Raw genomic sequence first — 24,788 nt, forward strand, 5'->3', positions numbered from 1 at the left:
GGATGTATTTGGAAGATAAAACTGACAGGATTTGCAGATAGACTAGATGTTTGCTCCAAGAGAATGAGAGGAGTCAAAGATGAAGCCAACACTTTTGTGTCTGAATCACATAAAAGAATAGAATTGCCAGGGCACTTGACTGGCTCATTCAGTGGAGTAAGTCACTCTTGATCTCTGGGTTGTAGGCTTTAGCCCCACCTTGGGTATAGAGATTACTTAAAAAATAAAATCTTAAAAAAAAAAAAAAACAAAAACGAATAGAATTGCCATGTACTGGAGTGTGAGCCTGGGAGAGGAAAGGGTGTTTGTTTTCAAAACTTTTTAACGTTTATTTATTTTTGGGACAGAGAGAGACAGAGGATGAATGGGGGAGGGGCAGAGAGAGAGGGAGACACAGAACCGGAAACAGGCTCCAGGCTCTGAGCCATCAGCCCAGAGCCCGACGCGGGGCTCGAACTCACGGACCGCGAGATCGTGACCTGGCTGAAGTCGGACGCTTAACCGACTGCGCCACCCAGGCGCCCCTGTTTTCAAAACTTTTTAGTTTGAGATAATTTTAGATTTATAGAAAAGTTGCAAAATGGTACAGAGAATACCCATATATCTTTCAAAGCTTTGTCTAATGTTAATATCTTACATAACCAACTCTGGTCCTTTGTCAAAACTAGGAAATTAACACTGGTACAGTAGTATAAACTAAACTGTAGACTTTATTTGGATTTCACAATTTTTTTCCACTAACATCCTTATTTTGTTCCAGGATCCAGTCCAGGATACCACGTTGCATTTAGTCATCATGTCTCCTTAGTCTCCTTTTAGTCTTAGTCTTCTTGTTGGAAAAGTTTTCTTGGTCTTCCTTGTTGGAAAAGTTTGGATATGTTTTGTCCACTCCTCGTTCAGGAAAGATAGATAATTTGGTTAAGTAGGGAGTTAAGAATTCGAGAAGAGATCTGGACTGGAAACGTAAACTTCGGAACTTTCAGCATGGAGTCCTCTAACAGACTAAAGGAGGTCACCTAAGATGTGAGTGTAGTTAGAGAAGAAAAGTTTGAGGATGGAGCCTTCCTGTAACTCAGTGTTTAAAGGTTGGAAGGTAAGGACCCAGCAAAGGAGACAGAGAATAAGTAGCAATTGAACTAGGAAGTGAACCATGTTTTAAATGCCAAACTAAAAATGAAATTCAAGGAGGGAGTGATCAGTTGTGCCAAATGCTACTGATGGGTCCAGAAAGATGACAACTGCATATTGACTGGTGGATTTGGCACTGAGAGTTATTGGTCTTGCTAAGACAGTTTTGGTGGAGTGGTGGATATAAAAACTTGATTGGAATGGAAAGAAAGGATTAAAGTCTCTATGGCTGCTTGCAAGTGGTCTTTGCTAACTCGCATTCTGTACTGAGAGAAACTAGCACTGCTTCTATTCTTCCAGGCTGTCTGTAGCCCTCATTCTGTGGTAGCAAGATCCCCTGTATCCTTAGTAAGTTTCTCCTCCACTTCCTAATTAATCTGTGGCCTTCTGTAAGTTCACCACGTTTCCTTACGGCCTTTCAGTGCCTGCTGTTTTTCCTTATCCCACTTGCCTTAGTTTCTGGAAGATGAGAGGAGTGTGCTCCTCCATCAGTGTCATTTGTGAACCATTATTTTTCTACCTTTGTATCAAAATCCCTGCTCCTTTGAACTTAATGCTATATCACCTTTTGGCTACATCACCTTCCTGTCTCTTTATTGTTGTCATGTATTAGCCTCCAAATCTCCCAGCCCCAGCCCTCATTTATTAATGCCTCCAGCCTATATCTTTCCTCTTGCCCAATGGTTCTCAAAGTGTTGCAGAGCAGCAGTCCTCAGCAACGCCACGGAGCTTGTTAGAAAAGCATATTCCTGTGCCTCACCTCAGACTTACCAAACAGAAGTTCTAGGAATAGGGCCCAGCAATCTTATTTTTTAACAAGCCTCCTGGTAACTCTGATTGGAGAACTACTGATTTACTATAAATCCTGCTGTTTGGGTGACTATAGTGATCATATGGATTATACCATCCTCATATTCTTTGATCTTCTCAACCACAGTGACCTTTGCCTTCATTATACTTCTACACCCGCTACTACTTTCTGACCATAACCTCCTGTCCTTCTGGTTCTCTCAGTCTCTTACACCCACTAACTGTATTGTCAGCCATCTATCCTTCTTTATTCCCTCTTCAGGCTGGGCCTTATTGTACTTTTGAAGTATTATCCTTCTGAGAAGCCATTTGGCAGAATCCCCACCCTGGATTGATGCTGCAGTCTACCTTTTCTGCTCCATCTGGATAACAGGATGCTGTTCCAGGAAATCATACAGTAGTACAGATTTGGTGCTGTGGAAGATTCTCTCACCTTCTCAGGGAAGTCTTCCTGATCATCCTGTTTAGATCTATAATATTCCCCCCACTACTAGCATTCCCCATCCCTTACTGGTTTATTTTTCTCCAAAGTACTTCCCACTGTTTGATGATGCTACTTCTTTTTCATTGTTTATCATATTCCCCTACTAGATAATAACTTCCTGAGAGCAGAAAAGTTTTGTCTGTTTTGTTCACTGTATATCCTTAGTGTTTAAACAATGCCTGGCACATAGTAGGTTCTCAGTAAATATTTTTGTTTAGTGATTTCTCCAACTTCAGTTGACTTTCCATACTGCCTATTTTCCCCTTATATGACCTTGGTCAGCTGTCCTTCCCATTTTCATCTAAGAGTACTCCCAAATCTTTTCCAGTCTTGTTCAGATCTTCCTGCCATTCATCTACCTCAGTCTCAGTGGACCTCCTTGCCTCCTGTGAGATCATCAGGCATAATTTTCTCAACTTTTTGCTCCCTTTAGGCAAACTCAGAGAAATCTGCCTATTCTTTTCTTTCATTTTGAACTCTCCTTTGTTTCCTTCCATCAGCCTTTCACGTCTGCTATTGCAAGTTCTCAGCCTAAAGCTCTTCTTAAGACTGTCCTATGCTCTAAAAGAAAAACTCCCGTCATGTGGCCTCCTGGTAGTGTTTCCTTTCCTTCCATTACAGTCTAATCAAGAGTCACCACTCTGGGGCGCCTGGGTGGCTCAGTCGTTTAAGCGTCCGACTTCAGCTCAGGTCATGATCTCACGCTCCGTGAGTTGGAGCCCCGCGTCAGGCTCTGTGCTGACGGCTCAGAGCCTGGAGCCTGCTTTGGATTCTGTGTCTCCCCCTCTCTCTGCCCCTCCCCTGCTCATGCTCTGTCTCTCTCTGTCTCAGAAATAAATAAAAACATTTAAAAAATTAAAAAAAAAAAAAAAAGAGTCACCAACCCTGTTTCCTTTTCCCTGTTTTGATTCACTTCTCAGTCCTCTGCCATCATCACCACTGACTCAGAGAGCTACTGGTAGGGTCATTAATGCCTTCCTATTTGCCACAGCCAGCAGACAGATGTATTTCAGTCCTCATTATCCTGGGCTTCCGTTTGAGTTTGATGTGAAGGAGTCTTTGTTGAAGTGTTACTTTTTTGATACCACACACTTCTGGTCCTCCTTGTTCTTGGCTGTTCCTGCGTGTGTCCTTCAAGTTTCTCTTCCTCCACCTCTTTCTTAAATGTTGGCATTTCCTAGGACTTTGTCTCAGCCCTCTGTTCTTCTTACTTGATAATGTCTCATTGGGAGACGATAACTGCTCTCTCAACCACTGCCTCTGTGCTGTGCTGGCTTCTAAACTCTTACCTCCAGATCCTAAGCTCTGCCACAAGCTTCAGACTCACATAAATAAACATGGTATCTGACATACGCTTCAGACTCAGCAAAACCACCTTGAACATGTTGACCATGCTTATATTGTATGAGAGTTTTAAAAACAGCTGCCTCACATTTAATGAGGTAACTTAATAAAGTTGCTTTAGTAGGTAACTCACCTTTAGTCTGAAGATCTTTTGCTATGTTTTTTTTTCTTTTCATTCACTCATACAAGTTTTTAATCAGTTTTAAACTTTTGTTCTATTTTCCTTTTCTTTCTTTCTTTCTGTCTTTCTGTCTTTCTGTCTTTCTTTTGAGAGGGGTGAGTGGGGGAGAGGGGTGGAGGGAGGGGGAGAGAGAGAGAGAGAGAATATCTCAAGCAAGCTCCATGATCAGTGTGGAGCCAAGATGTGGGGCTCAATCCCACGACCCTGGGATCGTGACCTGAGCCGAGATCAAGAGTTGGACTCTCAACCAACTGAGCCACCCAGGTGCCCCTCTCATTTGTTTTATCTGTTCCTTTTTATTTTTGCAGATATATTTTAAAGTAAATTCCAGATATTATTTTACCCCTATATATTTTCACTGTGCATCTGTTTTTTAAAATGCCATATATATATGATTATTATTTTTACATAATCATAGTGTATTCTTGGATTTTTCAAATTAGTATTGTTTTAGACCTTTTTTTTTTTTTAAGTTATTTATTGGTGCATCTGAAAAGTTTGTAGTCAGTTAACACTTCAATCAGGTCTCTTTGTTCTTCCAATTATTTCAATGGGAAATAATCTTTACTGATATGCTCTCAAAGTAGAAGTATAAAGTAGACACAGTTATGGCTGAGAAATTATGGGGAAGCCCTAGTGGGAGAGGGTTTAGATTGAAAAAGAGCCAGTGGTCAGACCAGGGCTGGCATCCAGCAGACAAGAGCCTTGGACCTGAAATGTAATAGTTGATCAGCACAGAGCTGTTCTAGGACACTACCATATTTTACATGTTAAACATGTTTGGATAAAACCGAAGTATTGTTAGTGAAAGGATTATACTGTTTCTAGATCTTTCTGGAACCTTTTGCTATATTTTTTTTTCTTTTCATTCACTCATACAAGTTTTTTTTTTTCATTTATTTATTATTGAGAGACAGAGAGACACGGAGCATGAGCCGGGAGGGGTAGAGAGAGGGCAAGACACAGAATCTGAAGTAGGCTTCAGGCTCTGAGCTGTCAGCATAGCCTGAAGCGGGGCTGGATCTCATGGAGTGTGAGATCATGACCTGAGCTGAAGTCGGTTGCTTAACCAACTGAGCCACCCAGGCGCCCCCATTCATACAAGTATTATTGAGTGCTCACTATGTCCCAGGCAGCGCTATAGGTAAAAACCTCAGCCCTTGAGGGAGTGTACATTCTATGTACAGAGTTAGGACATAAGTAAGGTGAAATAAGTAAAATATATGATCTATAAGGTTCAAGTGGTGTGGAGAAAAAATAAATAGTATGGAAAATAGATAGGGAATGTTGAGGAAGTGGGTTTCAAGTTTTTAAAGTATGGCCAGAGACTGCCTCATTGTGAAGATCACATTTTGAGTAAACACCTGAAGGCACTAAGGGACTGAGCTATGTTGATGTCTAGGGAAAAGTATTCTAGGCAGAGGGAACAACAAACTGTAAAGATCCTCAGGCAGAAATATGCCTGCCAGTCTGGGGCTAGGAAGGCAGCCATTGTGTTCTCAGAGGGAAGGAAGAATAGCCATAAGGACCCAGAAGTGATGAAGGCCATCGTAAGGACTTTGGCTTTTACAAGCATGTGATGGAGGAACCATTGGCAAGTTCAGGGCATGAGTGGCATCATCTAATTTGCATTTTAACAGGCTCCCTCCGGCTGCTGTGTTGAGAATAGACAAGTAGAGCAAGGACAGAAATAGGGGAGACTAGTTAGGAGGCCATTTTAATAATCCCAGGTGAACGGATAGTGGTTTGGGCCATACTAATAAGGGGTTGGATTCTGGATCTATTTTGAAGGTAGAGCCAGAAGGATTTACTGTCAGATTGAACATGGGATATGAGAGAGACAGCCTTTAGAAAGGGCTTGGTAGAGCTTTGTGGGTTACTCAAAGTTGGCAGTTGTTCCCACACCACTATATGTGTGTGCATCCTAGTGGTCAATTTCACTGTGGCTAGATTTAGAAACATCACATATAAAACAATAATTATTTATTAACAAGCCATAAACTTAATGAATAAGAGAAACAGTAAAATAAAAAGACAACCTTCAGGGTAAAAATCAAAACAATAGTCTCTCATAGGGCTTTCGTGTATGTTCCAAACTTCACTTACTTTTTTGTGTCCTTTACTTTTTTTGTTGTTTGTTTATTTATTTTGAGAGACAGAGCACAACCAGGGGAGGGGCAGAGAGAGGGAGAGAATCCCAAACAGGTTCTGCACTGACCTGAGCCAAAATCAAAAGTTGGATGCTTAACCAACTGAGCCCTCCAGGCACCCCTGTGTCCTTTACTTCTCTCTCAGTTCTGCTCTGGAATAGTCAATAGGCATTTTCTACAAAAAAGTGTCTCCAATGTAATTCTTGCAAACTATTCCTCTGCCCCAGTCAGGCTCTTGTATATAGTGACTCAAATGTAATCTCACTTTCTAATGAGCTCTTACTTAACTTACCCTTAAGAATCTTCCACACATACTGTGCTAACTGGTAGAAAATATAATTAACTTTGTTATTCACAGATGTTACCTATGCAAGATAGGGTATTCCTGCTTTTAAGAAAGTCTGGTTCCTCAGTTTTTATAATATAATTAAGTTTTATGTTAATGTTTATATGTTATTTAAAGCAAGTAGATTCTCCTTTATCAGCTACATAAAATCTTTATTCCAGACTTTCCTGACAGCAAAAGAACTATCCCAGAAACTTTACTGAAACTTTTAAGGGAGAGAAGTTGTAGAACAGAGTAGGTGATACTCATTTATTTCTTCATCCATTTATTTAATAAATATTTACTGAGCACCTGCTAAAGGCCAGGCACTGGAAATACAACAGTGAGCAAGGCTCTGGCCCTGCCTCACAGACCTTAAAGTCCCTATGTTCTATGTTTCTTTTGACGTTAAATCGGACAAAGTAATCTGAAGAGAGCTAAAATTATGGAGTGATTAAAATGCAAATTTGTGGAGGGGCGCCTGGGTGGCTCCGTCGGTTAAGCGGCCGACTTCGGCTCAGGTCACGATCTCACCGTCCGTGAGTTCGAGCCCCGCGTTGGGCTCTGTGCTGCCAGCTCAGAGCCTGGAGCCTGTTTCGGATTCTGTGTCTCCCTCTCTCTGACCCTCCCCTGTTCATGCTCTGTCTCTCTCTGTCTCAAAAATAAATAAACGGTAAAAAAAAAAAAAAAAAAAAGCAAATTTGTGGAGTGCCTGGTGGCTCAGTCAGTTGAGTGTCAGACTCTTGGTTTCAGCTCAGGTCATGATCCCAGGGTTGTGGGACTAAGTCCCACGTTGGGCTCTGCGCTGAGCATGGAACCTGCTTGGGATTCTCTCTCTCTCCCTCTGTCCCTCCCCTCCTTGTGCACTTTATGCATAAAGTGCTTTAGCACAGCACTTGGCATGGTGCATTCAAGGTTAGTTATTTTATTCTTATAACCTATTTGGACCTGATAACAAATAAAATAGTGTTATGAAGTAAATGCTAAAAATATGGACTGAAAAAGAAATTCTCTCTCTCTTTCTCTCTCTCTCTCTCTCTCTCTCTCTCTCTCTCTCTTACACACACACACACACACACACACACACACACACACACACCTCTCCAAGAGCACCTGACTATACTTGGGATCTAGAAAGGCTTTGCTGAGATCATGTTTAAGGAAAAGTCTGGAAGTGGGTGATGGTATTAAGGAAAACATGTAGGAGGATTCCATGATACTGCTCTCTCTCAGCAGATATTGGGCTTCTGAAGCCAAGTTCTGTGTCTCCTTTAGTCTAGTAACCCTACCATAGGGTTGTGGTAAACACCAATAATACCTTTGTTGAGTAGATCAACTGAAGGCTTTCATGGCAACTGCTAGGAGAGATGTTACCACCCTGGGTTCTTGGAACCTGTTCAGGCTTAGGTTTCTTTCAGCTGACCACTGCACCTTCATGAGCCCCTTCCTAGCCTGAATCCATGGATCTGGATCAGATTCAGAGGAGGCAAGGTAAGGTGCTGCAATGCATTGGCTTCTTAAACTGTGTCATGAGGGGCATTTGGATACTCCATCGGTTCCTGAGCAGTTTCTTGGGAATGTTTCCTCAGTTTTGGGAATCCCCACCTGAATGTCTACTTCCTAAGTCTTCTCCCTCAGTATATTCCTATTCTTTCTTGGCCCCAAACACTGAACAACTACCTTACTCAGAATCAGACAAGATACTTAAAACCTCTCTGTTTGGATTCTTCTCTCAAATCCCTTTCTCATCCTTGGTTGACTAAAGTAAGGAACGTTTTTCTATGTTTGAATTAATTTGTTTGGTTTTTTAAACAGGTTCTCTAATTGAACAGCTAACTACAGAAAAATATGAGTGTATGGTGTGCTGTGAATTGGTTCGCGTCACAGCGCCAGTGTGGAGTTGTCAGAGCTGTTATCATGTGTTTCATTTGAACTGCATAAAGAAATGGGCAAGGTCTCCAGCCTCTCAAGCAGGTCAGTCATTTCTCTCTTCTGAATATTCTCACTTATTTGATATATTCAGGTTTAAAACTTAGCCCTTTTTTTTTTAAGGTTTTATTTTTAAGTACATCCAATATGGGGCTCGAACTTACAGCTTCACGATCAAGAGTCACATGCTCCACCGACTGAGCCAGCCAGGCGACCCTTTAACCTAGCTATTTAATTCCTCTTGAATATTTTATCTGCTATGTTGCCTTGAACATGTTTCAGATGACCAGTATTAAGCTATAGATCTTAAATGGCTAAGGAGTGCTTGGCTGGCTTAGTCGGTAGAGCATGCAACTCTTGATCCTGGGATCATGAGTTCAAGCCCAATGTTGGGTGGAGAGCTTACTTAAAAAATAAAATTTTAAAAAAGGAAAGACATTTTTAAAACCAGCTAACATAACAATATTAAAATATATTTGGAATAGAACAAAATCAGTCACATTAACTGAAAACTTATCCAAGTAGCAAATATAGAAAACATTTCCTGTATAGTTTGCTTTAGAAAATTTATAGAAAGCAGTTGTTGGGTTTTGTTTTCTTTTGTTTTGTTTTGTTTTGGAAGCAGTGGTTTAATTTACCCCTAGGGTGTTAAAGTTGCATTATCTTTAACAGATCTTCTCCATAGTATTTTGTGGGTTTTTCCCAAAGTATACTGCTATTTGTGGATAGTGTAAATGTGTTAATAACATGTTTTCTGATTTGTGACTCTTCTATAATTTAAGACATCTCGAGGTACCTGGCTGGCTCAGTCAGTAGACCATACAGCTCTTGATTGCAGGGGTTGTGGGTTCAAGCCCCATGTGGTATATAGAGATTACTTAAAAATAAAATCTAATAAAAAAAAAAAGATATCTGGGTTTTCCTGCATGTACTCAAATATTTTATCTTTTTTTCTCAAGCCAAGATTTAGATAATGTTTACCTTAATACTAAAAGTATGGCTTAAAAAAGGGTAGGGTGTCTGGGTGGCTCAGTCAGTTAAGTGTCTGACTTCAGCTTAGGTCGTGATCTCGCGGTTCGTGAGTTCAAGCCCACATCAGGCTCTATGCTGACGGCTCGGAGCCTGGAGCCTGCTTTGGATTTTGTGTCTCCCATTCTCTCTGCCCCTCCCCTGTTCACGCTCTGTCTCTCTCTCCTTCATAAATAAATAAATAGATAGATAAATAAATAAAAAATTTTTAAAGTTAAAAAAAAATAGTGCTACATTTCTACCACATAATGAAATGATAATTATGTGAAATGATACAGGTATTAGGTAATGCTATGATGGTAATCATATTATAGTATATAAATGTATCAAATCAACATGTTGTATATCTTAAACAGGGCTATATGTGGGGCGCCTGGGTGGCTCAATCAGTTAAGCGGCCAACTTCGGCTCAGGTCATGATCTCACGGTCTGTGAGTTCGAGCCCCGTGTCAGGCTCTGTGCTGACAGCTCAGAGCCTGGAGCCTGTTTCGGATTCTGTGTCTCCCTCTCTCTGACCCTCCCCCGTTCATGCTGTCTCTCTCTGTCTCAAAAATAAATAAACGTTAAAAAAAAAATTAAAAAAAAAAAACAAAACAGGGCTATATGTCAATTATATCTCAATTGACATTAAAAAAAATGGATACCCATTTGATTACCGTATCTAAAGTCCTTATAAATATAAGCCCAAATGCAGTATTTAAGCAAAGCATTCAGTATTTTGATTTTGTTTCTTTTTAATATTTATTCATTTTTGAGAGAGAGAGAGAGCATGAGCGGGGGGGGGGGGGGGGAGCGGGATGGTGGGGCGGAGACAGAGGATCCGAAGCTGGCTCCATGCTGAGAGTAGCAAGCCCAATGCGGGGCTCTAATTCACAAGCTATGAGATCACATGACCTGAGCTGAAGTCGGACTCTCAACTGACTGAGCCACCCAGACACCCTGATTTTGTTTCTTAAATGCCTGATTTGATAACATGAAACAACTACTGTTGCTTCAATATTATGACTTCCGTTAGATTAAAGTTTTTAAAAATTACATGTGCTTTTGTAAGGAAGTTATTTTGGTTTCCTCTTATTTTTCTTAACAGATGGCCAGAGTGGTTGGAGGTGCCCTGCCTGTCAGAATGTTTCTGCACATGTTCCTAATACTTACACCTGTTTCTGTGGTGAGTTTTTTTGCTTTCACTTGAGTCTCTTCCATTTCATGCATTGTAACTCATTTTCCAGCCCAGAAGAAGTGAGGTACCAGATATGTTTTAGAAGTTACTAATACTCATAAGACTTCAAAGTTACAGGAGTCTACACACATCATCTGCATGTAGTCTATCACACAGCTGGAGTCCCACCCAGGCCTTTGTACTCTTGGCAGGCCGTTCTGGACATGGGCCTTCTCATAGTGCCCACCAGGCGCATACTACTTCTGAGCTGTAGCGCTAGTCTCCTTGATCTTAGCTTTAGACCAGAGCTGACCAGATGGTAGAGGCAGGTATAGACATGGACTCCCTTAACTGTTACAGCTTTGATATTCTAGATTTGACCCCTATGAGAAAAGAGTAGTGTTGAAATGTATTTTATTTTAATCCAAGAAATCAGTCATTGGGGTCTTTATAGTAAAGCAAGATTTTCTATAAACCAGCATTACAAACTCTATTCTCCCTCTTTGTGGAATACTTCTTCCTGTTTTTGAATAACTCAATTCCCCTATGTGTTAGTAAAAACTTCCTGCAATCCAGAAGCCATTCCTATTGCTAGTCTATTTTCTGCATGTCTTTTTTTTGTTATTTTTTTTTCTTCCCTCCCTGTCTTTTAATGGCTGACCTTCATCTGGTTATTGATTTTGCAAATTTTGCTTCTTAACCATCTGTCTCCCTTCTTGAACCATTGCATTTTTGCTTCTTTCCTCGTCACCTTGCTGAAACTATTCAGAAGTCATCAGTAACCCCTTCCTGACCAAATCCAGGGCTGATTTAGAAGTTCTTAACCTTTTTGGTAGCACAACAACCCTTATTTTGACCATTCCTTTTTTTGAAATAACTAGTACTTCCTATTTATTTCTGTATACTTTAATTTGTTGGTATTTCTTTTTTCCCATTATTTAAATAGCAGCTTTCACAAAGAATTGGCCATTGACTATCAGCTCATCAACTTCTAGACTAAATCTCTTGGTGAACTCACCTATATAGAATGTTCTTCCTCATATTTTCTTTAAATCCTTGTCACTGACTCCTTATCCATTCAAGTTCTGACCACATTCTCTTCCAAAGGAGGCCTCGCTTTCTTATGCCTTCTTCACTTTGGCCACTCTTTTATTTGGAATCTGCTGGTCTGGTATGTTTTATTGCCAAAATTTGAACCTTAAGAGATAATAAAATAATATTTGTTGAAGGAATGAATATTTTGGAATGTACTATTGGAAAGGCAATGTGAGAAATGCCTGGCTGGCTCAGTCAGTAGAGCATGCAACTCTTGATCTCAGGGTCATGAGTTCAAGCCCCATGTTGGGCATGGAGCCTACTTAAAATAAAAATTTTAAAAAAAAAGAAAGAAAGAAAGAAAGGCAACATGAAACTGGAAGCGAGACATCCATGTAAAACTGTGCAAATAGGACCAATACCAAGGCTTAATTACCTTATTTTAAAGGATTAAAAAAATTTTTTTTTAAGTTTATCTTAGATAAACAGAGACAGAGCACGAGTTGGGGAGGGGCAGAGAAAGAGGGAGACAGAGAATCCAAAGCAGGCTCCAGGCTCTGAGCAGTCGGCACAGACCCCAACGTGGGGCTCGAATTCATGAACTGTGAGATCATGACCTGAGCCAAAAACCAGAGGCTTAACAACCTACTGAGCCACCCAGGCACTCCTAAAGGAATTTTAAACATAACGCACCACAGTGGAATGAAAAATCTTTACCTTCACCGACAAAGTAGATATGAGACCCTAAGAAGGTAGAAGAATGTGGGGTGGAGGTCAGGATGATCTGAGCAAGGTAAAATGGTGTGGGAATACAAATAATGGCCTTATTTTACCTAATGACTTTGCCTCACTTAGTTCTTTCAGGAGACCATTAACATACTTTATTGAGCACTTATTAATGCAGCAAGCACTATGAAGAAACAGAGGGGACTAAAACTGTTTATTAACTTCCCAGAGCTTACAGTCTAAGAGCTAAGACACAATTAACTTTATGTTCTATAAGTCCAAGGTGCTGTGGGAGATCTTTGGCGTGAATTATGATGTTGGGCTATATGATTAAGGGAATCCTTAAAAAGGAGATAGAATTCAACTGGGCTTGAAAATATGTAAAATTTTCGTAGGAGAAAAGATTTGTTGAAGAGAATAGCTTAAGCAGAAGTTTAAAAATAAGACTTTTTTTCAGAAGGGAGAGTCAGTGGTTATGGAGCAGGATCTGTGAAGGCAGAGATGTGGGAAATGACTAGAAAGGTCAGGGCTGACTTCTTGATGTCAGGCTTACATGTAGGGATTTCATTTTTCAGGCTGTGGGAGGCCACCAAGGGCATCAATGTGATTCTTTATGAAGATTAGTCTGGTGGGAGTGAATAGAGAATTTGGGAGCCTAAACATTTTGGGGACTTGTAAGAACCCAGATGAAGAATAATAAGTCTACAGTGGGTGTTAGAGTGGGGCAGAAAGGAGGATTTCAAAGTAAACAGGAATTAACAGCAATAGGAAAGGAAAGGGGAATGGGAAAAGCAATGGGAAAGGGAAGAACCCAAATGTGGCTCTGAAGTATCATTTTGGAAATGATGATACCAAGGACAGAAAAGGGGAGGTCAAGAGAACCAGTACTGATGGGACAGTGAGTTCAGTTTAGAAATGTTGAGTTGGAGGAGTGAACAGCACATCCAGTGAGAGGTGTCCAACAAGGAGTTAAGAATATTTAAGGGGCACCTGGGTGGCTGTCAGTTAAGTGGCTGACTTCGGCTCAGGTCATGATCTCATGGTGTGTGTGTTCGAGGCCCGCATCAGGTTCTGTGTTGATAGCTCAGAGCCTGGAGCCTGCTTTGGATTCTGTCTCTCTCTGTCTCTGCCCCTGCCCTGCTTGCACTCTGTCTCTCTCACTCAAAAATAAATGAACATTTTTTAAAAATTAAAAAAATATATATTTAAAGAGAGATCAGGACTCGGGGATGATAGTTGCATTTGAGAGTAGTAGAGACCCTAGTGGATGAAAGGGTAAGGGGTAAAAAGTGTCTAATGCAGAACCCTGGCAGGAAGAAGAAAAATAAGACATCATTTAGAGTCAGGGAAAAGAGGTTGAGCCATTGAAAGATGGTAGGGGAAAACCAGGCCACTGTATTGGAGCAAAAAAGTACAGAGGCAGGGAAGCTTTTCTAATAGTCTGAAGGTGAGGTTCTGGCTAACAGAGAGGCAAGAGGAGAAGTAGCAGGGGAGATGAGGTGAGGCACACTATGTACGGAAATTGAGAAGATTAAGTAGAATGTGGAAAGGGGGACTCCTGGGTGGCTCAGTCGGTTAAGTGTCCGACTTCGGCTCAGGTCATGATCTCATGACTGACGAGTTTGAGCCCCGTGTCGGGCTCTGTGCTGACAGCTCAGAGCCTGGAGCCTGCTTCAGATTCTGTGTCTCCCTCTCTCTCTGCTTCTCCCCCACTTGCACTCTGCAGCTCTCTCTTTCTCAAAAATATACATTAAAAAAAAGAATATGGGAAGAAAAAGAGGAGTCAGGGATGACTCTAGTTTTTGAGTTTGACTCCAATGGTGATGATATCACTGATAGAAATAGGGAACACAGAAAGGGGTTTAAGAGGGAAGATGCTAACTTTGGTTGTAAATGTAGACAGTTTGGGGTGACTGTGACACCCCAAGCAGGGATGTTTGGCAGATGGTTGGACAGGGATGGCTGGAACTGAGGATTTAGGACAATGCAGAAAATACAGATTTGGGGGAAAGAAAAGAAGAAAGTGTAGTATTGGGAATCATGGGCCTTTAGGTGTATTGAACCTCTCAACATGAATATTTCTGAAAGAAACAAGATAGAAAAGCAGAGGCCAAAGACTGGGAGCAGGCCATCAATTTAGGGTGTAAATTGCCCAAGTAAGGATGAGTTCCTCAAGGGCATGGAGGAGTCCTGTGCCTCAGTTTTACTCTTCCTGCGTCTGTGCAAAGTTCATGAAAGATATTTACTAAAGATTTGCAAAGTGACACTAATTATAAATTATTGCCCTTTTATGCTTACCTCATAGCTTTAGAATTGGCAATTTCTTACTGTACAGGGAATTTATGTCCTTTCTATCTCTTCCTGCTCCTTCCCCATCTGCCACCCCATTGTTCTCATCCCTTATTTCTTCTTTCTGATCCTTACAGCAGATATTCCCATATACATTCAAGGGCCCATTTACAAAAAATAGATCTTGTAGTGTTTTTTTAATTTTAGATTAAATGTGTCCATTAGTCAAAGTGGCATTTTCATAAGTAAAAGTGACTTTTTATTTCTCTTTTTTATTTCTCTTTTCCTAAATCTTTTAGGATTTATCATACTTAGTGAAGGTTTTGATGATTAGCATTATAGTCATTTTTTAAATTTTAGGATGTGGGATCATGTGTTTGTCAGACTAATGGAAACCATACTGAAGTTTCATGCTGTCTAGCTATATTGTACTGTTTCATTAAACTCTAGGATGCAGTTGAAGTTTATACCATTGACTCTCTGATCTGATATGTTTTAGGCAAGGTAAAGAATCCGGAATGGAGCAGAAATGAAATTCCACATAGTTGTGGTGAGGTTTGTAGAAAGAAACAGCCCGGCCAGGACTGTCCACATTCCTGTAACCTGTAAGTTGGAACACGAGACCTCTGGGGGTAGATACACTTTGCTTGTGGCTCTGACTCTATGTATCTGGTGGTTACCATGTAACAGGGTGGGGTGAAGGGCAATATGGTACCATTTGCTAAGCACTTACACTGTGCCAGCCACTCTGCAAGAGTTAACTCATCAAATCCTTATAACAGTCCAGTGATGTATAGATATTTATCATCTCCATTTTACTGATGAGGCTCAGCAAGGCCAAGCCTCTTGTCCAAGGTCATAGTGCTAAGACATGGTGGAGCTGGGATTTCCAAAGCCAGTGCTCCTACCACTACATTATACTGCTGGCTTCTAAGAAGAAATATTCCCCCATGATATCCAGGTCCAGAAGAGTATATAGGACAAACTTCTGTTTGCAGAAGTCCTGTTGCACAGTGTTTTTAGGATGTGAATCCCTTCTGTACAATAAGTAGCCAACTTGACAATATATCCAGTCAGCTTTTTAGTAATAAGAGGAATAGGAGTGCTTGGGTGGCTCAGTTGATTAAGCATCCAACTCTTGATTTCGGCTCGGGTCATGGTCTCACAGTTTGTGAGATAGAGCCCCATGTCAGCCTCTGCTGACAGTCCAGAGCCTGCTTGGGATTCTCTCCTTCTCCCTCTCTCTCTGCCCCTCCCACCCTCATGTGTGCTCTCTTTCTCTCTTTCAAAATAAATAAATATTTTAAAAAATGTTTTTAATAAGTAAATAATAAGAGGAATACCTAATACTAACAGTTGATCAGTTACAAATGACAAAATTCTACAGCTTTAACTTAAGACAAATTTTTAATTCCTGGGTTCAAGTCACTCAACAGTTGTATGACCTTGGATAAGTTACTTCTTTAAGCTTCATTTTCTGCATCTGTAAAATAGTAATGATATGAGCAACAACACTTATAGATGTCTATGAATATTAATTCAATGCATCTAAGAGGCTTGGTACAGAGTCTGGCACATGGTAAATGGTCAGGTAATGGTAACTTGCTTTTATTACCCAAATCTAAGAGTAAAACAGACATCAAACTATTATCTTGGTACTTCTGCTACTTGGAGCAGGGATAAATGTTGGGCCAGAGGCATTGTGGTTAAGATGTGGGGGTGATGCTGGGGAATTGTCTGTGGTGGGAGAGCTGTCCAGATGGGGCTACGCAGCTTGGCCTGCTACCTGCCAGGTAGTTGGCCCCTCTTCTTCTTTTACTGCTTCCATAGGTCCTTCCTCAGAACCCAGGGACTTATCTGTTTAAACTCTTCCATCCCTCAGTTGGCATTTTAAGTAAATTCAATAATAATAAGTTAACCCTCTGCATGAACTATCATTCTGAAGCCTTTAGCAGAAATGGCCCTGTCATGACTACCAGAAAACATCAAAAGTGATGCAGATCAGGTGGTCAATACCATGGCTGAAGGGAAAGGAGTCCCTAAAACTTGCTCTTTTGTGGCTTTGGAAATCCTTCTCTTGACAGCTGTCCTGTTCCTTCTGTCAGGCCCCTAGAGGTTGCCAAATCCTATTCCCTGACAGCACCTTCCTTTCAAAAGAAAACATTGAGTTTCTCTCATTTATATGTATCAGGACTCAGAAGCCACAGTTGGCCCCTTTGTGTCTCTATTTTGGGTTGTTTCATAGATTATAAAATTCTCTGGAGGAGTTATTCTCAACCCTCTTTACACATTAGAGTCATTAAGGAGCATTTTAAAACACCAGTGCCCTGTCTCTACCTTGTAGCAATTGAATCAGTCTTTGGGGGGGTGGGTCTTTCTCTATGATTCTAATAAAGAGCCAGTGTTGTGAACCACTGCTCTAAAGGTTATAAAATCCTGGGATTGAGGGGCGCCTGGGTGGCTGATTTGGTTAGGTGTTTGACTCTTGATTTTGGCTTAGGTCATGATCTCGTGGTTTGTGGGATCGAGCCCCAAGTCAGGCTCTGCACTGGCTGTGTGGATCCTGCTTGGGGGATTCTCTGTCTCCGTCTCTCTCTCTCTATCCCTCCCCTGCTGTCTCTCTCAAAAATGAATGAACTTTAACACACACACACACACACACACACACACACACACACACACACACCTGGGATTGAGTCTAGGTCTGAGGGATATTTGAAATAACCTGGAGTCATCCACACCTGACCAGCAATGTATCTTGTCAGTTTAACGTTATTTAAATGTGCAGCCATGAAAATCATTTCACCTGACAGGGTTGCAGCATATCATGTGAAATATAACTGTTGAATGATAATAGTCATCTTTAAAGAAATGCTTAAGTTTAAGTCTCATGTGGATTCTGTCTGTTGAAATGGGTCACCCTAGAAAATTAGGCACTTGTTCCTGGATTGTTTATAGTGTTTAAAACTTATTTAAAAATTATCAGAGCGGGTGTAGGAGTCATATTAAAAAATCCAGCCAGGCCACTGTATAGGCACACCTGGTTTTTTATACCAAATTCTTTTACCGACTTGATTTATTAAACTTGGTTGTAATTGGCCTATAATTCCCAAAGGATTGTGATTTGCCATCACATAGAATGACCCCCACAAACGTTTCCAAAGAAGTTCCCAAAATATTTCTTAAATGGTTGTATTTCTAAATTAGTGTGTAAGTTACCAGGGTATCTCTTTTGAAGAGAATAGTATCTATTTGAATATATAAATTCCATTTTCTAATTTTTTTGGTTTCTTTATATCATCACTCCTAGAAGAAGCATTCTGTTCAGAAGTCTAATTCTGACCTATCGCATATCTCTAATTCCAGTTCTTTCCATGAATCCCTTTTTCCTTTGTTCTCTCTTTGCATTACTTACCAGCATGCCTTCCCTCATGTCAGCCTTCTTTTCACCGATCCCATTGTTAGCCCATCACCTGATTATATACTAGCTGATATAAATGTCTGTACTTCTCATGGACCTACTGGATTTATGCTTTATTGCTTCACTCAGGTTCTGATCTTCTAAGAGATTCCATCGCCCATTCTGCCATTCATCTGAGTGGCAAGCTATTTTTATTCCTACACATCTCACTAAGTGGGCTAAGACCATCTATGGACATGTCATCTTTGTCAGACCCAAATAAAACCAGTATTTTGACTTGGGCTCTATTTTTCTCGTTAAATATTCTAAGATGATAATGCCATCAGTTCCTTCTATATGAAAACATTGTTGGTATCTTTGTTTAAATAGTTTAATCAACTTTAGACAAAGGCTAAAACATTTTGTAGTAGGTTTATTTGTTGCCACATTCACAATAAGACCCAGTAGGAGCAGCTTTGTTCAGGTTTGGATACATGAGTATGATTTATTCATCTAAGCCCTTCTCTTTTAGTCTCTGCCATCCAGGACCTTGCCCACCCTGCCCTGCCTTTATGACTAAAACATGTGAATGTGGACGGACAAGGTAAAGTTAGAACTGTACTCTAAAGACTTCAGTCTCTACATTGATGATTTATCTGTGAATTTCTAAATTAAGAATTAGTAGGTACATATAAATAAGTGATAAGCGTAAATAGTACTTTTTTGTAAAAAGTAGTTTGTTCTGCTGGCCCAATCCTGTTTTGCAGTCTTATAAGTGATTAAGAAGTTATATGCATGGTGAGATTGCCCATTTCAGGTGAAATGCCGAGGTGACAAGGACTTTTTTCTTAACCTCTCTAGTGGGTGAAAGAACCAGGATTGAACCCAGGCTTGTTAAGGTTCAGGACACAGGGGCCATTTACCTGTACCTAGCATAATATCTGACATCTAGGAGGTTTTCAGTGAATATTGTTGAATGAAAGAATAAGTGACCCCAGAGCCCACCCTCTTTTCATTATAATAACAAGTTCTCCATCATCAGGGCAAGGATCAGTGGTAGTTATGGAAGGTCTCTGAGGCCCAGTAAGACCCTGAAATGATTTCTGAACCACAAGACAAAATGGGATTCAGCCAATTTTCAGTGAATCTCATTTGTTTAGCATTTACTGAACTTAAAAGGATAGTAATGCAGCCTGAGAGTCACATGCAAGAGCTCTGGGTCAGAAAGACCAGGTCAGATCTAGGCTCTGCCACTAATTGGTTATTGACATGGGCAAGTTGCTTAAGCCTCATTTTTCTTATAAAATAGAAATAATAGTGTTCACTTCCAGGAGTTTTATTAGACATGATGCTGAGCCCTGAAACTGATTATTTGTGTATATAACAGTGACTTTTTAAAACAAAGTAGGGGACAGAATACAACTCTTTTTGTTGGGGCACCAGGGTGGCTCAGTTGGTTAAGTGTCCGATTCTTGGTTTGGCTCAGGTCATGATCTCATGGTTCATGGGATTGAGCCCTGTGTCGAGCTCTGTGCTGTCAGCACAGAGCCTGCTTGGGATTCTCTCTCTCCCTCTTTCTGCACCTCTCTCACTCACCCTCTTTCTCTCTCTCTCTCAAAATAAATAACTTAAACTCCTTGCAGGAGAGTAGACTCCAAGCTCTAAACCATTACCCTGCAAGAGACCTGAAGACAGTTGTCTAAAAGCACTGATCTCATATCCTTCTGTAGCCAATAAGTCAGCAAAATTAAGGTGCTCATTAGAACAAAGCCAGAATGATTTTCCCATCTGAAATCAAAGTCACATACAGTATGTCCTTAAGTATTATAACTGCATAAAATGCCAGAGTACTGGGTTCCAGGAGAATACCATTGTACTTCCAATCTGAGTATGTACATTATAACTACCCCACCCACCCTGCAACTTTCCTACCTCCATCTGTAAGACATTGTAGGAGCTCCAGGCTCTTCCCCTCCTGCCTGGGAGGGGGAGTTCCCCTACCTCGTGGGAACTCAGAAGAAATCCACAGAGAGGAACTTCACTTCACTGGTCAGAATATAGGGGAGAGAGAAAGGCAGGGTGGGAAATAAGGAAAACAAAGCAGGAGAAAAGAAAGAGTGGAGAAGAAGAGAGTGATTGAGGAAATAAGACTGGAGGATGGAAACAGAAGAGTGGGAAAATGGGGCCAAGAGAAAGGTTTCATAGTTTTGGGGAGGAAGTTTGTGCTTTGTTGTTTAGCTATCCAACAGGAACTTGTCCAGTGTTGACTAATTCTGCCTTTACATCTGTTTTCTTTCCAGGCACACAGTTCGCTGTGGTCAGGCTGTTTCAGTCCACTGTTCCAATCCATGTGAGAATCTTTTGAATTGTGGTCAGCACCATTGTGCTGAGCTATGTCATGGGGGTCAGTGCCAGCCTTGTCGGATCATATTGAACCAGGGTAAGTGGTGGGCACACCAACTAGCAATACTTGTGTACTTTTCTAGAACCTTATTTATAGTTGTGTTGATGACATGGATTGATTCACACCTATAGTCACAAGGCCTCTAGCATTGTACCTTGGGTAGGAAGAATTGGAGATAAATTAATGCTTAGATGGTTTTCATTAGTTTAGTTGCACAATACCACTATAGGTCATTGTCCTGTAGAATTTGAACAGTAGATTTTAAAATGCTGTTTAAAAATAACTACTTGGGAAATTAAAAAAATAAATAAATAAAAAGTAACTGTAAAGGATCTAGAAAGGCCAAAAAAATCTTGAAAAGAATGAACTTGAAAGGATTAAACTATCTGATTTCAAGACATTTAAAGTTCCAGTAATCGTGACATTGAGTTGTTGCTGTTAAAGGTAGACTACTAGATGCATGGAAGAGACTAAAGTCTAGAAACAGACCCACATATATACAGTTAGTTGATTTTCAACCACAATGTTAAGTTAATTCAATGGGAAAAGAAGTCTTTTTACAGATGTTGCTAGAACAACTGGATGTATACATAAGAAAAAACAAACCTCAACCCCTAATTTACTCTTTTCACAAAATTAATTCTACATGGATCACAGACTTAAATGTAAAACCCAGAAACATAAAGCTTCCAGAATAAACTATAAGAGAATATTTTCATGACTTTGGGGTTAGGTAAAGATTTCTTGGACAGAACAACAAAAATACTAACCATAAAAGAAAAAAATTGATACATTGAACTTTATCAAAATTAAAAGCTTCTCTTCATCAGAAGATACCATTAAGAAAATGAATAAATCAATTGCATATTGTATCCAGAAATTTTGAAGTACTCTTACAAAGTAATTAAAGATGAACAATGGGGCGCCTGGGTGGCTCAGTGGTTAAGCGTCCGACTTCGGCTCAGGTCATGATCTCACGGTCCGTGAATTCAAGCCCCGCATCGGGCTCTGTGCTGACAGCTCAGAGCCTGGAGCCTGTTTCAGATTCTGTGTCTCCCTCTCTCTCTCTGCCCATCCCCTATTCATGCTCTGTCCCTCTCTGTCTCAAAAATAAATAAACGTTAAAAAAAAAATTAAAAAAAAAGTACCTATAAAAAAGATGAACAACTTAAACAATGAGCAAAAGACTTGAACAGATACTTCGTAAAAGGAAACCTATAAATAGCCAACAAACACACAAAAGGTGCTTAACACCTTTAAATACTAAGGAAATGTAAGTTAAAACCACAGTAAGTAATATAGTATAACCACTTTAGAAAACAGTCTGGCATTTTCTTAAAAGGTTAAATGTAGAATTTTATCATATGACCCAGTAATTCCATTCCTGGGCACATATGCAAAAGAGATGGAAATATATGTCCACAAAAAAACTTGTAAATGCATGTGCATAGCGGTACTAGTCATCGTAGTCAAAATATGGAAGCAATTCAAATGACTGTCACTTGAGGAATGGATAAACAAATGTGGTATGACCATACATTGGATTATTACTCATCCATGAAAAGAATGTAGTATCAATACATGCTATGAAGTAGATGAACCTCCCAAACACTATGCTAAGGGAAAGAAACAAGTCACAAAGAAACACATACTGTGTGATTCCTCTGTTTTTACAATAGTCCCTGATCTGCAGGGATCCCAGGCTACAGTGTATTGATGCCCTATAGAATTTTATTTTATTAAATTTTACCTTGGTGTGATGCTGTTGATCTGTGTTGGCACCTAAAATAAGTAACAGCCCTATGAAATGTTTTGTGTTGTGTACTGTAAGAATTTCATGTAAGGAACTGTGCCATGTAATACTCAATTTCTCTTTATGGGTCCTCCTGGGAGAAATTCCTGTCTGGCTTTAGTTCCAAGACTGGTTGTTTTTCCTCAAAGACTATTGATCTTTTTATCTTAGAAGCCTCGTATGACTGACCTAATGTTTGTCTTTATAGTGTATTTCTTTTTAAGCTATGATTTTTTTCTATGTCTCTACCATTGTTCCACTTTTCACATCTTTAATTTTATGTTCTTTTGTTATATTTCATATATTCTTACGTGTTGCCTCAAATCCATTTTGAGATAAGGCAGGAGTTAAGTATATGCTGGCAGTTTGGTCTTAACAATATAGATTGTGGTGTGAGAGTCCCTTTGATGTGGACCATTTATAGTTCTTAATTCATATTGTGCTTTTACTCACCTATTCAACCAGATCTTTTTTGTACAAATTTGTATGGATTCCCGTCTCTGCCTTTGTGTTGCTGTGTAGTTGATTTTTCAAACACAGTGGAAGGCTTTTTGTTTGTCCACAGTAAATATCTAGGGGACTGTTATGGCCATGAGTACAGTTTGTTTCTCTTCTCTATTTGTAATTCTCCTAGGATCCCTTTCAGCCTTATCTAGAGATTTAATAAGCATTCCTTCTGGGGGTTCATTCATGTGTTGATAAAAATGCTGAATAGGCTAAAGCTGGCAGCAGAGACCTTCCAGACTCCTCTGGTTCCATATTCTTAAGCCAACGGTGACTCCATCCAAGTCTTCTGTCACCAGCTCATATTGCTGTCTCTTGTGCCTAAGCATAGTGGGGCTTTTTAGTATTGTACTCCGATTATTCCCTAATTGACCAGGGGCTCCATTTTGGCTTTTTTGGTTTTTAATTTTTTTGGTTTTTATTTTATATTTGAGAGAGAGAGACAGAGACACAGAGCGAGCAGGGGAGGTGCAGAGAGACAGAGACAGAATCTGAAGCAGGCTCCAGGCTCCAAGCTGTTAGCACAGAGCGCAATGTGGGGCTCGAACTCACGAGCAGTGAGATCATGACCTGAGCCAAAGTTGGATGCTAACTGACTGAGCCACCCAGGCGCCCCTCCATTTTGTTTTTATTGTCACAGTTTTCTGACCTTTGATTCTTTTGTGGTTTTAATTGAATTATAATTAACATACAGTGTCATATTAGTTTCACATACTCATTAGTTTCAACATACTCATTTGACTCAGTGTTCTCCACAATAAGTGCAGTCACTGTCACCATATAATGTTATTATAGTATTATTGACTGTATTCTCTGTGCTGTACTTTTCATCTCTTTGACTTGTAACTGGCAGTCTGTACCTCTTAATCCCCTTCATCTATTTCATCCATCCCTCACTCACCTCCCTGTGGCAACTGTCAGTTTGTTCTCTGTATTTAAGAGTCTTGGGGTTTCTTTGTTTGCTTGTTTATTCGTTTGTTCTTTAGATTCACATATAAGTGAAATCATATGGTATTTGTCCTTCTCTGTTAGACTTATTTCACTTAACACAATACCCTAGAGAGGTCCATCTATATAGTTGTAAATGGCAATGTCTCATTCTTTTTTATGACTAAGTAATATGCCATTGTATATATATATACCACATCTTTATCCATTCATCTGTTGATGGATTCTTGGGTTGTTTCCATATCTTGGCTATTGCAAATAATGCTGCAACAAGCATAAGGTGCATGTATCTTCTCGAATTAGTGTTTTTGTTTTCTTTGGGTAAATACTTAGTTGTGGAATTGCTGGATCATGGTATTTATGTTTTTAATTTTTTGAGGAACCTCCATACTGTTTTCCACAGTGGTTGCACCAAATTCTATTTCTACCTGCATTGCACAAGGGTTCCTCTTTCTCTACATCCTCCTCAATGTTTGTTATTTCTTTAAAAAAAATTTTTTTTAATGCTTACTTATTTTTGAGAGCAAGAGAGACTGAGCACAAGCAGGGGAGGGGCAGAGAGAGAGGGAGATGCAGAATCTGAAGCAGGCCCCAGGCTCTGACTTGTCAGCACAGAGCCTGACACGGGTCTTGAACTCATGGACCACAAGATCATGACCTGATCCGAAGTCAGATGCTTAACCGACTGAGCCACCCAGGCGCCCCAAATTGCATAAATTCTTTATATATTTTGGATATTAACTCCTCATTAGGCATCTCATTTGCATATATCTTCTCCTATTCCTTAGGTTGCCTTTTTGTTTCATTGATGGTTTCCTTTGCTGTGCAAAAGGTTGTGGTTTTTTTTTGTTTGGTTTTGTTTTAATTTTATTTTTGAGAGAGAGAGAGAGAGCACTAGCAGGGGAGAAGCAGAGAGAGAGGGAGACACAGTATCTGAAGCAGGCTACAGGCTCTGAGCTGTCTGCACAGAACCTCACGTGGGGCTTGAACTCATGGACTGTGAGATTATTACCTGCGCAGAAGTCAGACGCTTAACCTACTGAGTCACCCAGGTGCCTGCAAAAGCTTTTTATTTGATGTAATCCCAGTAGTTTATTTTTGCTTTTATCTCCCTTTCCTGAGGAAACCTATCCATAAATATGTTGCTTAGGGCA

The 24,788-nt window shown here is 40.1% G+C and overlaps 1 protein-coding gene across 3 annotated transcripts in view; it reads left to right on the forward strand.

The window, feature by feature from the left end:
- The window catches only part of NFX1 (nuclear transcription factor, X-box binding 1), a 74,096-nt gene that overhangs the window by 9,198 nt on the left and 40,110 nt on the right, over positions 1–24,788 (forward strand). For 2 of the 3 annotated variants that reach the window (XR_004344326.1, XM_030293069.2), the window contains exons 3-7: positions 8,238–8,396; positions 10,468–10,545; positions 15,086–15,191; positions 18,519–18,590; positions 20,287–20,426. Coding sequence is in view for 2 of the 3 variants with exons in the window: in XM_030293069.2 (XP_030148929.1) it covers positions 8,238–8,396; positions 10,468–10,545; positions 15,086–15,191; positions 18,519–18,590; positions 20,287–20,426 (555 nt within the window). In the remaining variant the exon portion in view is untranslated. The remainder of the gene's footprint in view (positions 1–8,237; positions 8,397–10,467; positions 10,546–15,085; positions 15,192–18,518; positions 18,591–20,286; positions 20,427–24,788) is intronic. The other variant, XM_030293070.2, reaches the window with a different exon arrangement.

Source organism: Lynx canadensis, chromosome D4, assembly GCF_007474595.2.
Source record: "Lynx canadensis isolate LIC74 chromosome D4, mLynCan4.pri.v2, whole genome shotgun sequence".
Classification (NCBI taxonomy): domain Eukaryota; kingdom Metazoa; phylum Chordata; class Mammalia; order Carnivora; family Felidae; genus Lynx; species Lynx canadensis.